Source organism: Crocuta crocuta, unplaced genomic scaffold (assembly GCF_008692635.1).
Source record: "Crocuta crocuta isolate KB4526 unplaced genomic scaffold, BGI_CrCroc_1.0 scaffold348, whole genome shotgun sequence".
Taxonomy (NCBI): Eukaryota; Metazoa; Chordata; class Mammalia; order Carnivora; family Hyaenidae; genus Crocuta; species Crocuta crocuta.
In genome coordinates, this window is record NW_027529573.1 from 1,942,639 (window position 1) to 1,958,864 (window position 16,226).

Below are 16,226 nucleotides of genomic sequence, written 5' to 3' on the forward strand. Positions count from 1 at the left end.
GGCCCACCCTGTGCAGGTGGAAGACCAAAGTTTGGCAGGCTCTGTCTGGCAGAGGGACCAGAGAACCCAGGGCCATCGTCTTGACTGGGCCTTGCTATGGGTAGAGAGGGTTGTGTTCTACTCTGGCATGCTCATGGGGGTAGTGGGGGAGATGTGCCTCCAGAGGCAGGGATGAGGTCAGGGCCTCTAGAGCCAAAGCCTGCCACTCTAGGGAATGCCTTGGGCCTGCCTGGGTGCATGTGCATCCCAAGACCATGGCAAGAGTGCCAGGGCAAGGCTGGAAAGCAAGCCCATCAGATATGGAAAAATCCCTGGCAGCCATGATGATGTGGAATTTTCCCCATTCCAGAGTTGCTCAGTAATGGTGGGGGCAGTGGGGCTCTGACGTGGCCCATGCCCCACTGAGTGGCCAGCTGGTTTTGCACTGCCCACAGCTGGAACTGTGCATTCCCAACTCAGGAGGGCATTACTTGCCGTCCTTGGTCCTCTGGGGTGAGGAGGGAAGCCAGGAACTGGAAAAAGGTGGATCGGAGATGGGGCACCTGCAGCCTGATGGTGCTATGCTTGGCCCTTTTGGGCACCCTGGAGATGGGTGGTCAGCTGAGACCTAGTGGCATGGCTGTTTGAAGATAGGTCCCTTGTCTGAGCTTCCTTTACAGGATTCTGGCATGACCCCCACCCTTCTCATCCACATTTTGGACCCCAAAAATATGTCGCCAGCTTGCACTGACTCGGAGCAGGAACCCATACCTTACACTGGATCTTCAGGGCTCCGGAACCCCCAATAAAAGTTCAGCAACTAGTCTAGCCACCTCCCTTTTCTTAGAGCTGGGCTGCCCTCATCACCACCACCACGCCACCCCGTTTCCCAGGCACCCTCGAATCCCCTTCCGGGGCTGGGAGCTCAGCCCAGCCTTAGGGTCCAGGCGGTGGGACAATGGCCTCGTTGGCCCTTTAGAGACAAACGCGCCTTGTTGAGCCGGCGGCGGGGGCGCGGCGCTGCTCTCGGGGACGCTGAATGCGGCTTCTGTGATTCCGGGAGAGCGCGGAGGGGCCGGGAGGGGCCCGGGGCCAGGGCGCCTATTGGCCACAGCACCGGGGGACGGGCCAGGCGGACCGCACCTGGCCGGAGTAAGTGCGGCGGCGGTGGCGGCGGCTGCAGCGGGCGGTAGCATGGTCCAGGCCCGGTGGAGTCGGGGGCCCGGGCGGGTACGCCCCACCGCCTAGTGAGTGCCCGGGCGGCGCGGCCCCGGGACGAACCAGCCACGCCAAGCCCGAGGAGAACGGGGCCAAGGTATGTTCTGGATGCCCAGGACTCACCGTCAGCTTGTGTCTGCCTGGGCTCTCAGCCAGCACTACTCAAACCTCCAAACGAGGGGGTGGGAGGGTGGGCTGCAGTCAGACTCAGAGCTGAGTGGTTTGGGAGTGCTGCACAACTGCTCCAGGGTCCCAGTGCCCCTGTTGGCTGACAGAGGGTGGACAGGTGGGGGCAAGGATGGGGCCGGTTGGTGTGTGCCCTGCCCTTGGTTTCTTCCTTGTAGACCCTTGTCCAGGGTTTTCCCAGTCCTTGGATGTGGGGTGGGTGGAGCTGCAGCTGGGCTGAAGCTGGAAGTCCATTAATGATTAATCTTGGACACAGCAGCCTGAGCTCTGGAGGAAGGGCAGGGATCTCCCCTGTTTCCACCAGCGCTCTCCAGAAGGGGTCGGGTGCATCCGACCAGGGACTAGGGGCCAGGGGAAACAATGGGTTCTCCCTGCTTGGGGTAGGCCTTGTCCTATACCACAGAGGGGAAAAGGCCACCAAAGAGATATGTGGGAGTAGGACAAACCCTGATATACAGGAAGGGCCTGCAGGAAATCCAGCCAGTTGAGTTTCCAGGATCAGTGCCCAGGAGGGGGTCCAGCTTGGTCTGTCCCCTCAGTATCAAGCTAGCACTTTGGTCACAGCACAGAGCAAGACTGTGGTCTCTTCCCAGTGGGGCCCCTCTCCTTACCTGTCTTGAGCAGGAGAGGTGATGATCACACATCTGGCTGCAGTAACCCACACCAGTGGCGGAGAGGGAGAGAGGGCCGCAGGCCTGATACCTGATCTCCTGGGTTGCCAAGGTGACAGGTGCCATGAAAATCCTCAGGAGAGCAGTCCAGTTGGGAGAATCCAACCTCTTCCTTTACCAAGGGGGTGACCTGAGGTCCAGAGAGGGTAAGGCCATGGGCAGGCCTGAGCCAGAACAGCCCCAGGACTATTGCACTGTATTTTTCCCTCCAAAGGAGGCATTGCTACCATCCCCTTTATCCTTATGGAGAAACTGAGGCTCAAGGCAATTCAATGACTTGCCCAAGGTCACATAGTTCAAAGGTGGCTGAGTTGACTACAGATCACAGGAGTCCTGTCCCAGGCCACATTTCAGGACCAAAGCCCTGTTCAAGGACCTCTCTGCTGCTCTGGGGTCCTAGGCTCTTGGATCTGCCTGTGCTGCCCCAAACCCCTAGCTCAGAACCCCTCCCCCCCTTGCCTTCCTAGCTCCCAGCTCTGCCTGACACTCAGGGGGTGGGCAGGCTGCTACCCTGGGAGCAGAGACAACAGAGCCCTGTTCCCAGCTGCCACCTCGGGCTGCTTCATTCCTTGCTTCTCACTCAGGCAGAGCCCTGCCTGAAGGAAGCTCCCTGTGGACAAAGAAGCCTGCCTGCTTCCCACATATCTTCTTGTCCAATGGACAGGGTTCTGTTGTTTGAGAGCATGGGTTGGATGCCTTCTTGTCACCCAGCAAGAAAGGAGCGTATCCCTGACGGTCCCCACTCTGGCTCTAAAGGACTGAGTATGTCACCCCGGTGAGAGGTAGTGATGAACCTGGGAGAATGAGACACAGATGGTGGAATTCCAGGCATGGCAGCAGGCTTGTGAAGGACTTCTTGCTTCACTTTGAGTGAGGAATATGAAGAACAACCCCTTTTATGAGCCCTATTCTACTCCAGACAGGAAGGGTAGGATTGAGCAGAGGTGTCCATGGGAATCAGTGGGCCGGGGGTTGGAGGAATCACTAGGTGAAGTGTGATGGTTGGAAAGAACTGGCATCTCAGACAATACCTTCTTTCCCACCTGCCAGTTCCAGGTGGCTTGGGCACTCCCAGGCCTGGTCCCAATAGTGCCCTGACTTGTCATGGGACCTTAGGCAAGTCTTATCTGTGCCTCAGTTTCCCCCAATGTGAAATCTGGGGGTTAGGGCACTTGGGTTTGGAGCATGGGAAGTATGGGTGTTCAGATGAGGTGGGTAGCCTCCCAGAAATCTGCACTAGTGGGTTCTGTTTTTCCTGCCAAGTGGGTCTAGAAGGGTCATGATAATAATCTGAGGTATGAGGAAAGGGCTCTGCATGCCTCATCTCATTTGATCTTCACAGCAAGCCCTTGAGAGGGTCAAAGTATTCCCAGTTTTAAGAGGTGAGGCTCAGAGAGGGGAAGTTACTTGCCCAAGATTGTTCAGCTGGAGACTGATGGAGCCAGAATTCATCACCAGAGCATCTCAGCCTCTCCAGGAGGCGAGAGGCAGGTGGGCGGATCTAGGGCATGGTGCATAGCAAGTGCTCAGCACTTTTGAAAAACCTTTATATTGTTACATATTTTTATGCAAACAAGTGCATGACATTCTTTTAAAAAACATTTCAGTTGGGGTGCCTGGGTGGCTTACTCAGTTGAGCGTCCAGCTTCGACTGAGGTCTTGATCTTGTGGTTCCTGAGGTCGAGTCCCGAATCAGGCTTGCCTCTGCTAACGCAGAGCACGCTTTGAATCCTCTTTCCTTCCCCCTCTGCCCCTCCCTGTTCATGCTCTCTCTCTCTCAAAAGTAAAAAATAAATAAAAACATTTCAGTCATACTAGAAGGTATAGAGAGTGATATTACCAACCTCCGCATACTCACCTCTGGTGTTCTCAGTAATTTGGTGCCAATAAAGAAATGACTGACTTCTTGGTTAATCTGACTCTGAGGCTACTTTGGAGCAACTCAAATCTGGTGGAGATTTTCCCCAGACAAGGCAATGTAGCAGGAAAAGCTTGCCTGTAGTTCTGACTTTGGCCATTTAGCCCCTCCACAAGTTTTTGAGTCTCAGTTTTTCCACCTGTCATGTGAGCTAGCAGGTGACACTGGGAAACCTGCTGAGGTCCCAGGTATGGTGGCCATTTGAAACGGTAAAGACAGGTGACCCTGCAAGACCAAAAAGTGCTTTCTGAGTCATCAAAGAACATTGCCCTCTTTTCAGTCAGTTGCCAGACCTGGTACCCAGCTGGCAGCCATTACCCCAGCCAAGGGGGCAGTCGGATCAAGATGTCAGGGGCAAGAGCTGACAGTTTGGAGGGGAGGAATCCTTCAAGCCAAAAAGTTGGGGTTCAGCTGAAGTGCCTCTCTGGATGATCCTACCCATCTCTATCCTGGTGCTCCACTCCAGAGGGACAGAGTGAGGAAGCTTCTGGGTCTTAGCAGGTCCCTGCCCCAGGACTCCTGGGTGGACGGCCAACCTCTCCCATCTGCACCTTTAACTGTGCAGCCCACACTTCCCAGATTCTCTGTCCCAGACCCCTGCTGCCTTTTCCCCATTTTAGGATACTTAGGCTCAGAGAGAGCTATGGTCACACAGTAAGGTGTGGTATGGTTCAGACTAGCCACTGCTCCCTCCTTCTCCAGCCAGGACTAGTTTTTCAAAATAGAAATATCTTTATTTTTCATTTTAATTTTTTCCCAAAGTAATACAGGCTCTTTGTAAAACAAAATTGTATATGTGTGTATATATTTCTTCGCTTCATTATATATTGTGGGCATCATTTAAATGAGTACGTAATAAACCATGGGGTTAATTGCACATAATATTTTTAACCATCCCCTATCATTGGACATTTAAGTTGTTTCTCTCCTCTTTGCTAAACTTTTGCACCCATCTCAAACCTCCTGTTAGATTATCTTCTGTGAACAGATTACCATAGACGGTATTGCTGGGTCTGAGGACGGACACTTTTAGAACTGTAATAATTACTATCAAACATGCAGTCTGAGCACTGTAGGGAGAGTCATTTTGCTCCACTTTTAAAGCATCCTCCCCATGAGATTCCCTTCCAGCTACAAGAAACAACCCTAGGATACCCTCACCTGTTCACCTTCTCTACCAGAGCCCTGTTCCTATGCACACTGAGCAAACAGCACTGATGACCATCAGTCAGGGAATGGTTTATGGGGAGCAGTGTTCCACAGAGTGTTCTCCAGGGAGTGGCTTTAGAGGCGACCTTTATCTTTATCTCCTTGGGGGGCTCTTTCCCTCCCTGCTCTCTTAAGCTCAGGCCTCTTCATCTTCCTCACCCTTTCTTTGATGATCCCATCTGCTCCTCCGACCTCAGTTCTCACCTCTGTGCCCATGACACTCAACCTCTTTCTCCTGAGATCTCCCTCTTCTGCTCCAGGTGAGGGATGCTATTTTTCTTTGCACATCCTATAAGCCTCCCACACACACACCAGACTTAACTTGTCCTAGATTGAAACTAAAAATTGAAACCCAACTCTAATAGTACTACTGCTCTCTTATCTACCCCCCACTCAGGGACTAGCTCCACCCCCAGCCAGCCAGTCACCCCAACAGGAGTTCTTCCCTCTCCTCCTTCACACCCTATCTATCATTCACCAAATGTCTATTCCATGGCCTACGGATGGTTCCAGTTCATTCCCAGTGTTTTCCTTGGTCCAGGTCATTTCATGCCTGGACAGCTATAACAACCACTGTTAAGGTCTGCTGGCTTGTCCCAGCTTCCCCACCCCTACTGTTCATTTTCCATCCAGCAGCCTGATGGGAATCCCATCTTCTCACTCCTCTGCTGAAGACCTTCCCAGTGTTCCCCATTGCCCACAGGACCTAGACCAGATTCCTTAGCATGAATCTGGAGTACATGGCTTGCATCTCCTGCCTGCCCCCACCCCCTTTCTGACTGTGCCTCTAGTCTCCCCTGCACACCCAACCTCTGACATACACACATACTAGGCAGGCCAGCTAAGCTGAACATTTGTTATTTTCTCAGTTCCCCTGGGTCTTTGCACATGCTTTTCTGTCTGCCTTCTGGCTCATTCTAGGGTAACAGGTGTATTAGTTAATGCTAGCTGCTGTGACAAGCCCCAAATTCCAAAAGGCTTAACACAATCACAGGTTAGTTGTCATTTTGAGATGTAGGTTAGGAGAGTGGTCAAGGAAATACCAGGCTCCTCCCATCTCATGGCCCCACCCACTTGCATATCCTTAAAAACTGCCTCATTCATCCAGCCTATGGGAAAGGAGACCACAGAGAAGGCCTGCCCACTGAGCATCAACAGCTATATTCTGCTCACATTCCATTGGTCAGAATTCAGTCACATGAGGACACTGGACTGCAAGGGAGGATGGGAAATGTAGTTTAGCCATGTACTCCAGGAGAAAAGGGAACTAACGGCCTTTGGAAATTGGAAAACATGCAGCAGTTTCTGCTACCAGGGCCCTATAATCCCAGGAAGCCTCCCTGACCATGCTTTGCCCACTCCCCAGGCTGGATCAGGTGTTTGTGTTCCAGCAAGGCCCACCAGTGTGTCCTCCATCACAGCACTGTAGCTGTCTGCTCCTCTCACCCCCAGGACTGTAAGCCCAGAGCTCTGGCACAAGACAACATGAACCCCAGTGCTGGGCACTGTGCAGGTGCTCCCTAAGTATCTGTGGAACAGATCAATTTAAAACTCATTGTAGTCACAAAAAAGGCATCCGCAATCTATTGATATGTGTGAGGGGAGTGGGGAGCAAGTTAAAAACAAAATGTGCTTCCCCCAAGAGACCCTTTTATCGTTTGTATGGGTTAATATAGACAGAAAAAATGTGGGGAGGCTTGTGCTAAAGTTTTAAGGGCAGTGACCTCCTTTCATGGTCTTCTTTACATTTTTCCATAATTGAATTTTTTTTCAGTGAGCATGTACTGCTTTTATAATTAAAAACATTTTTTGCTGGGGTTTGGGGGAAGAACTGGTCAGAGATGGTGTCACTGTCAATACTCTGAGAAGAGAAGCCTCTGGCAGGGCTGGAAGCATAGGTTCTGCTATCAGTGTTCCTATTCTAGAAAGCTTTCCTTCATGTGGCTCTTCTTTACCCACCTTCTCACCCCACCCATGACCTTACCTTTGGTTCAGGAGCCTGAGCTCCACTCTCATCTGCCCAAGGTCCTTAACCTTGTATGACACTGGGCTTGTCACATCTAGTCCTTGAGCCTCAGCTTCCTCCTCTATAAACTAGAGATATTAACAGGACTTTCCAGTGGCAAAGATTAGGAGAGTGTGTGATGCATGGGAAGTCCTGGGCATCAGACTGTGTTTGGTCAAGAGTCCACACTCATAAACCACCTCTCTGCTGTTTGATGCCAGCTCTGCCCTGACTCACGCCCATACATTTATTTCTCTATCTTCAGACTAGCTCAGTCCAGAACAGATAAAACAACTCTACTCCGTGCCCTGGAACAATCCAGCACTCAGAGATAAGGACTCTCAGCCTCCCCTGTGACTGTTTAAACTCTGGTATTTTATGGGTACTTGAGGGCTGCTCACAGGTTGTGTGGGGCGCTGGGGGGAAGAGCAAAATGTCAGAGCAGTGTCAGATGCCTGCTGTTCTCTGGGAGAAGCTGGCAGCTGCTCAACTTATGACAGTGCTCAGTGTGGGATAAATGATTGTCACAATAATGATTACTATTAGCTGATAGTGACACCTTGCTCCCTAGAGCCCCATGTCTGAAAGAAGGATGTGAGGTGCTTTTCTGGGCATCCTCTGTTCATAGGCAAGACTGAATCCAGACCTGAAGACAGGCCTGAACCCAGCTAAGAGTGAGGTGCAAGAGATTTAGTGCCTGGGCTGAGCCTGAGGGCCATTGGGGTTTAGGACCAGGGCCCCTAGAACTGCCTCTTCCTGACAAGACTTTGGGAACTATTGGCATCTGCAATCAGCCCAAATCCCTCAAAGCTGGTCCATTGTGTCCCATGCTCCTATCCCTCACACAGGGTGCAGGCAGGACAGGCATGATCCATACTGCCTCTTTGATGAAGGACTTGGAGCTCAGAGACGTGAAATCTCATCAGATTCCTCCTCCCAGAGCTGGTCAGGTTCTCTGCCTCCAGGAGGCCTCCGAAGCTGAGTTACTTACTCTCTGGGCTCCCAAATATTTTAGACAAAACTTGGTTTCTGGTTGTGTCTCAGAATCTTGAAGCCCTGGAGTTTGGCAAGTCCATATTTGGACTCTGTCTCTGACTACCCCCTGCTAATTTGTGACCTTGAACAGATAAGTTCACCTCTCTGAGACTTAGTTTCTTCACCTCGAGAGTGGGCTAATCATGGTGCTTTCTACATAGGGCAGGCGTGTGGCTTAAATGAGGTGTAGTTCAAGGAGCAAATAGGCACTCTGCCCTACTTGCCTCCCTGTCCCTCCCAATACCGTCAAGCCTGTCCCAGACTCTCTGCAGGGCTCTGCAGCTGCTTGTGTCCTTTGTCCAAGGACACTGAGACCTTGCTGAGCTCTTGGATGAAGGAGCTGCCTGGCTGCTGAGGTCTAGAGAGGGTCAGGGACCACCCAGAGGGTGCTCCTGGCGAAAGGCCAAGGCAGCACCTGCAGGATACAGACACATGCCACCTGCCTATCCCCAGGGAGGGAGTTCATGAATATTCACACCCGCTGGCGCATGAGGGAGCCAGCCAGAATACTGCTGGGTGTCATTGGAGCATTCCTGTTTCCCGGTGACCGCAGAGGCAGCCTGGGAGTCAGATGTGACTCAGACAGGGAGAAGAAAGAGGCAGCCAGCTACGGCCTGAGGTGAGTGTGTCTTCCTCCACTCCTGTGTTTGGGTCCCTGGTGGAGCAGGACACCTGGAACCAAGGCCTGCCTGGTACTGACGCTGTAAGATAGAAGGTTTGCCATCCTGGGCTTGGTTTCCCTATATGCACGCTGTGGGGATGCGTCCTGTTTCTCCTTCATTCTCCAGAGGGTCCTGGTCCAACCAAACAGGAGGATTTCTGGGCCTGGCCTGGAGCCAGCTGTCAGCACATATGGAGGGTGATGTGGCTAGGGTAACCAAGAAGGACAAGAATAGATGGGGTGGACTAGGGAGGGGGTGCAATCTACCCTGAGTGCCTGGAGGCAGAGGAAGAGAGACACAGGTTCTAGTTCTGTCTCTGCTACTGCTGTGCTGTGTGACCTTGAGGGTGGCCCTGCCCTCTCTGAGCCTTAGCATCTCTGCTCCGCTGTCTTGGAGGCTGTGAGGCTTGGGCCACACTGAAATTGTACCTGGTACCCCATAGCCTTGGACCTGGGGCTTTCAGCTGACTGCAAGCCTCCATCATGGGCCACTGGGCACACACCTTGAAGCGGCCGTGACTGGGACCTGGGAGGGTAATAATGATGATGAAAGTAATAATGATGGCAGCTCCTTTCCAGGGAGTGTCTGCTCTGTGCCAGCCCTGTGCTGGGCACTTTCTTTGTGCGACGCTATCTGCAGAGCACCCTGTGATGGAGAGTTGGTGTCATCATTTTGGAGGAGAAATTAAGACCAGGAGAGGGGCACAGACTTGCCTAGGGCACACAGAAAGGAAGCAGCAGAACTGGGTTTCAAACCCCAGAACCCTGACCCCAAGGTGCTGGCTCCAGGTACCTCTCATGTATGACTCACACATGTGGCTCTCATACTTGTATTAGCCCTGACCACGCTCTGCTCTGAAGGTCAGGGGGGCATTCATCAAACATTTACCAGGTGCCAGGCTCCAAGAGCTCAGGGATGAGTTACCTTCAGGCTTGCGTGCAGCTGGGCACAGGGGGGCTGTCTCCTCCCGTAAGCCTGGGCCTGTGAATCAGGACTAGGCCCTGGTCAATAGTGATAATAATAATTAATATAGATTGATCTCCATTTGTGTACATGCATTCTCTCATTCAAATCTTAGTCACATGACTATTTCCTTTCTGCCAGGCTCCTGGCTGCCAGCCAGCCCCTCCCTGGGCCTTGGTCTTCCCAGGGACTCTACCTGTGATTACCAAGGGCCCTGTTTGCCCTGATCTTGCTGTTTTGTGTCCATTGTACACGTGAGGAGACTAAGACTTGAGAGGGTGAGAAACATGCCCAAGTTCGCAGAGGCCAGGCAGGAAGGGAACCACTAACCTTGAATGCTTCTGGCTGACACAGTAGGGACCAGCCACGAAGGTCCCCTGTCTCTCCACTCCTCATTCTGGCTGTCCTGGCCCAGCCCACAGAGACCAGGGCCTGTTGTACTGCTGGGAGCGAGCCCCCATTAGCCACACTTTGGCTTCCTGCACTGGATCCTCTGGCTGCACACACACTTCCTGCAGGCTTGGGACTGGGCCTGGGACATGCCAGGCAGTGGTTGTCAGGGACAGAGCTGGACGCTGCATATTGGAGGCCGGCAGACTTGGGCTTCAGTCCCAGCCCTGCCTCCTGCCATGCCTGGGCAAGTCACATCACCTCCTGGAGTCCCAGTGGGGTGACAGTGGGGTCTGCCTGGCAGGACTGCTGATCAGAATCCGTTGAGATGCTCTAGAGAAGCCCCTGTCCAGGATCTGCCTCATAGCAGGGGCTCAAAAGTGAAACCTGAGAGCCTGCATGGTTTGAGGAAGCCCCAGTGGTGGACGAGTCAAAGAGTGAATGAGTGAAGCAGTGATGGGAGGGTTGGGGGCGCTGTCCTGGGAGGGACCAGGCAGAGCCTGATTGGTGGTTCTGGGAAGCTGGTCTGCCCCCTGCTGCTGGGCCTCCACCCCAGAGCCTTTGCATTCAGCTTCCAGATTTCCAGAAAGTGCCCTGGTGAGTGGGGCTGCTGTGGCAGGGTTGGGGTCTGGGGAGGGCAAGAATTTTACCCTTCCCTGTTTTAAAGTCAGAGAACCTGAGGCCTAAGGCCTCATTCAGGGTTTGGGCCCAAGTCTGAAGCTCTGATCTGGCCTAGGGTTCTGCCTTGTTCCCCACCAACCACCTCCTCACCGGGCCCCCAGGGGACGGGAGGCCAATTCGGGCACTTGATGCAGGGGGGCAGTTTGTGTTTGGAGGGGAGGGATGGGGGGGGTGCAGCAGCCACTCCTCGTTCAGAGGAGCCAACCTGACAGAGACCAGGAACAGGTCCTCAGGAGCCCAGGAGGGGAACAGCTAACACTCTTTGAGAGAGAGCTATGTGCTAATTGTTTTGCCTACTTCCATCTCTGGAAGAGCCAGTGAGGGGGTCTATCAGCTTCTTAATTTCATAGATGAGAAACTGAGGCTCCACAGAGTTCCTGTGATTGAAACACAGGCCTGGGGCTTCCAGAGCCTGGGGTCAGCACCTCCCCCTCCAGGACCAGACTGTCTAGCACCTTACCCTACCTGGCAAGCTTTATGACCTATTATTTAAATATATTAAATACATTTTATTGCCTTTTATTTAAAAATCCATACTCCCTTTTGGGACATCTGGGTGGCTCAGTCGGTTAAATATCTGACTTTTGATTTTGGTTCAGGTCATGGTCTCATGGTTTGTGGATTCAACTCCCACCCCCCAATCACTGGTTGCCTGCTTGGGATTTCCTCTCTCCCTCTCTTTTGGCCCCTCCCCTGCACACTTGTGCTCTCCCTCTCAAAATAAACTTTAAAAATACATACTCTTTTTTAAAAAAATAATTGTTACAGAAATGCATAATATTTAAAAATATTCTGTTATATACCCCTTTCTAAGCTATGCAGAGGATACTACTGTTCAAATTTAGAATACTGCCCTCCAGTTGTTTCTGGGCCTGCATGTATATTTACCTATATACACATATGGATATGGGGGCATAAAGTTCTGGAAATTTCTTTTTCCACATTAATAGATCATGTGCTTTTTTTTTCTAGAGATTTTTTTAAAAAAGTATTTATTTTAAGAAAGAGAGAGGGAGCAGGGGAGGATCCCAAGCAGGCCCTGTGCTGTCAGTGTAGAGTCCAACTTGGGGCTCAATCTCACGAATCGTGAGATCAAGACCTGAGCTGAGATCAAGAGCTAGTCGCTTAGCTGAGTGAGCCACACAGGCACTTCAAATCATGATGTGGTTTTGAGCCAGTCCACTTAGCTCTGCCTTGTTTTGTTATTTGGTACAGGCGACTCCATCTGGGAACAAGCTTTGGTTTGTGTAACAGTCACTCCCCCACTGATGGACACAGATTGTTTCTAGTTTTTTAAATTTCTGACTAAGCTTCCATGAATACTGTTACATGTGTGACTTTGCCCAAGTGTTTCTGTAGAATAGTTGGAATTTGGAGAGCTTATACCTTCCTGCTTTGATAGAATCAACTGCCCTCTGGAAACATTCTCCTCTGTTCTCGTTTACTCCAGACATGTCCACCTTGCCCACCGAAGAGTGAACAGGGATAGGTCATTGTCATGAGGGAGGCCACATTCCCTCTCGCAGTTTCTTCCTCTGCAACTTGTTTCTTCATGTCCTTTTTGATGACTAGAACTTTCTAGATAAGCAGAAGACTCAGGGATGGTTGCTGGCTGGTGGGGTGGGCCTGGAGTGCTCCTTCTCTGAGAAGGGTTTATGGGTGCCTTGGGTAACTTTCCCAGAGGGAAGTGTGGGGTCCTCCTTCAGGCGGGTTATTTAGCCTCTGCCCGCAGGGATGGTGGGGACGTGCCATGCATGTGGTCACAGAGCATCACACATGACTTCTTGTGGCCTCAGGGGCCCAAAGCCCCTATGCAGCTTGGTCAGAACAGGAGTGGAAAGTTTTGTGCCCTGGTCTTACAGCTAAAGGGAGGTAGGAAGGCCCCTGAGCTGCAGCTGTTTCCTGGACTTCCATCCCTCAGCATGAATTACTCCCATTACAGTTCATGCCTCAGTCTTCTGCTGTTAGAGTTGCCATAGTTAGACCAAGAGACTAGACTGAAAACTTTCCCCAAACCCCCAAAAGACAAAAAAACGGGACACCCAGCTAAATTTAATTTTCAGATAGACATTGAATAATTTTTATGTCCTGTGTAATATTAAAATTAAATTTTATTCACTGTTTATCTGAAATTAAGAACCCCCTGGGGCAAACCTGCCTGCTGGCAATTAGAGAGGAGGTAGGGGTGTGGGCAGAGGCCTCACCATGTTATTTGAACCCTCTCCTTCCTCACTCTGAGCCTCAGTTTCTCTATCTGCCTGCCTGACAGATGCAGGGACATAGGAGCCAGTGAAGAGAGATGAGGAGCCTCAACCCTTAAGTGGGCAGCTGGGAAGGGTGGCACAGGAAACAGGTGGGGCTGGTTAGGTCCTTTGGAAGGTGAGACATCCAGGGGTGCTAGGGTGGCTCAGTCGGTTAAGCATCCGGCTTCGGCTCAAGTCATGATCTCACGATTCGTGGGTTCGAGCCCTGTGTCGGGCTCTGTGCTGACAGCTAGCTCAGAGCCTGGAGCCTGTTTCAGATTCTGTTTCTCCCTTTCTCTCTGACCCTCTCCTGCCACATTGTCTGTCTGTCTGTCTGTCTCTCAGAAATAAATAAAACATTAAAATAAATAAAAATAAATAAAAAAAGAAAGGTGAGACATTCAGGCCCCAGGAGGCTCCTGGCCCCAGGCCTAGGGGAACAGGGCACTGGGAGAGGGTCTTTTTCTCCATCTTAGAAAATTATTTCATTATGGAGCCCAAAAATGTATAAAAAGGAAACTGATGAACACCCAGGTATCCACCCTACCCCTCAGCTTAAAAATTAAAATTGAAGGGTTCCTGGGTGGCTCAGTCAGTTAAGCATCCACCTTTAGCTCAGGTTATGATCTCACACTTCACGAGTTCAAGTCCTGCATTGGGTGAGCTCGAGCCCTGCTTCGGGCTCTGTACTGACAGCATGGAGCCCATGTGGGATTCTCTCTTCCCCTTTCTCACTTATGCCTTCTCTCTCTCTAAAATAATTAATCAATTAAAATTTATTTTATTAAAAAATCTTTTAAATATTTACTTAATTTTGAGAAAGAGACAGAGCAGGGGTGGGGGAGGGGCAGAGAGAGAGGGAGACACAGAATCTGAAACAGGCTTCAGGGTCTGAGCTGTCAGGCTCTGAGCTGTCAGCACAGAGCCCGATGCGGGACTCAAACCCACAAACTGGGAGATCATGACCTGAACCAAAGTCAGATGCTTAACCAACTGAGCCACCCAAGCTCCCCTCAATTAAAAAAATTTTTAAACTAAACTAGGCAGTAGAACCTTCTCCCTTCTCCCTGTCCCATTCCCCAGTCTCTCTCTGCATTGGCTTTGCCCACCGTCTCTGTCTGCAACCCTGTCTCTCTCTCCATGTGTTTGTCTCTCTTTCTCTGTATGGACCTTCCTGGGGGGCCACAGAGCTGGCAAAGGCCAGTCCCAATGTCAAAGGCTGCCCCTCAACCCAGCCAGGCCTGGGGCAGCAGTGGAGTTTCCCTGGGGCTGGCCTCCTAATGCTTGCCCTGCTCTGTGCTCCCTCACAGGTGTCTGAGATGCCGCTGCCGCAGAAGAAGCGCTGGGTGTCCATGGCCAAGGGTCTGGTGCTGGGAGCACTCTTCACTAGCTTCCTGCTGCTGCTGTACTCCTATGCTGTCCCCCCGCTGCACGCTGGCCTGGCCTCCACGTGAGTGGCTCTCCTGGAGGGCCAGGGTGGGGGTTAGGGTGAGGGGGCACCTGGTGCCCTACACCATACTATGCTGGGCAGAAATTGTACTGAGGGCAGAGCTCACTGTGTGATCCTGGGCCTCAGTGTCCTCATCTGTGAAGTGGGCATAATAATAGAGCCTGCCTCATGGAGCACAAGAATCAAATAACACTGTGTATAGAGCTGGGATCATCTGAGATTGGAATGGGGCTGGGAGGTGGGGGTGACTTGTCCAAGAGAATTCAACTGGCATAGCGCCCAGATTCAGACTGGGGTCTGTCTTCCTCCAAGCCTGGCTCCTAGCCACGAGGTTCTCCCATCTCCTCATGGGGCTCCTCAGCCCGGGCCTGGCATGGCTTGTGCTCTTAGCTGGTGAGCTTGTCCTCTTGGTTAGCTTGTCCTCTTAAGTTGAACTAGAGGAAATGATTGATTATTGACTATTTCTGGTGAAAAACTGACCTACAAAATATGATGTGGTCTAACCTAATGCTAGTTCATGGTAAATGTAGGATGTGGTGACCATGAATGAGACAAGAACCAGAAAGCTTGATACCAACACCGCAAATGGGGCCTGTTATTTCCCCCATTTCACAGATAAGGAAGGTGAGACCAAAGAGACCAAACCACCTGCCCATGCATCACAGCCTGTACACAGGCCTGTCTGGTCCCCTGGCCTGCCTCTCCTGCTACCACCATTCTCAACAACCCTGATCTTTAGACACCAGCATGCAGGGGGTTCTCAGTCTTGAGGGCCCCAGCATACCCTGAGGCTCTCCCCATTTCATCCACAGCAGGACCCCAGAGGGCGCAGCACCCTGCTCCCCTGCCGCGGCCGAACCAGAGGCGCCCACCCCGGCCAACGGCTCTGTGGGAGGGTGCCAGCCTCGTCGCGACATCGTGTTCATGAAGACGCACAAAACGGCCAGCAGCACGCTGCTCAACATCCTGTTCCGCTTTGGCCAGAAGCATGGGCTCAAGTTCGCCTTCCCCAACGGCCGCAACGACTTCGACTACCCGGCCTTCTTCGCCCGCAGCCTGGTGCAGGACTACAGGCCCGGGGCCTGCTTCAACATCATCTGCAACCACATGCGCTTCCACTACGACGAAGTCCGGGGCCTGGTGCCGCCCAATGCCACCTTCATCACTGTGCTCCGCGACCCCGCCCGCCTCTTCGAGTCCTCGTTCCACTACTTCGGCTCGGTGGTGCCCTTCACGTGGAAGCTCTCAGGCCGCGACAAGCTGGCCGAGTTCCTGCAGGACCCAGACCGCTACTATGACCCCAACGGCTACAACGCCCACTACCTCCGAAACCTGCTGTTCTTCGACCTGGGCTACGACAGCGGCCTGGATCCCGGCAACCCGCAGGTGCAGGAGCACATCCTGGAGGTGGAGCGCCGCTTCCACCTGGTGCTCCTTCAGGAGTACTTCGACGAGTCCCTGGTGCTGCTCAAGGACCTGCTGTGCTGGGAGCTGGAGGACGTGCTCTACTTCAAGCTCAATGCCCGCCGCGCCTCGGCCGTGCCGCGCCTCTCTGGGGAGCTGTACCGGCGCGCCACGGCCTGGAACGTCCTGGACGCCCGCCTCCCCCCCCACCT

At 52.4% G+C, this 16,226-nt stretch overlaps 1 protein-coding gene across 1 annotated transcript in view; it reads left to right on the plus strand.

Moving 5' to 3' along the window:
• The first annotated feature begins 1,152 nt into the window (after positions 1–1,152).
• GAL3ST1 (galactose-3-O-sulfotransferase 1) overlaps positions 1,153–16,226 on the plus strand; it is a 15,742-nt gene continuing 668 nt past the window's right edge. Inside the window, exons 1-3 of the mRNA XM_077761508.1 lie at positions 1,153–1,294; positions 14,471–14,610; positions 15,423–16,226. Coding sequence (XP_077617634.1) covers positions 14,480–14,610; positions 15,423–16,226 — 935 coding nt within the window. The 5' untranslated portion in view covers positions 1,153–1,294; positions 14,471–14,479. The remainder of the gene's footprint in view (positions 1,295–14,470; positions 14,611–15,422) is intronic.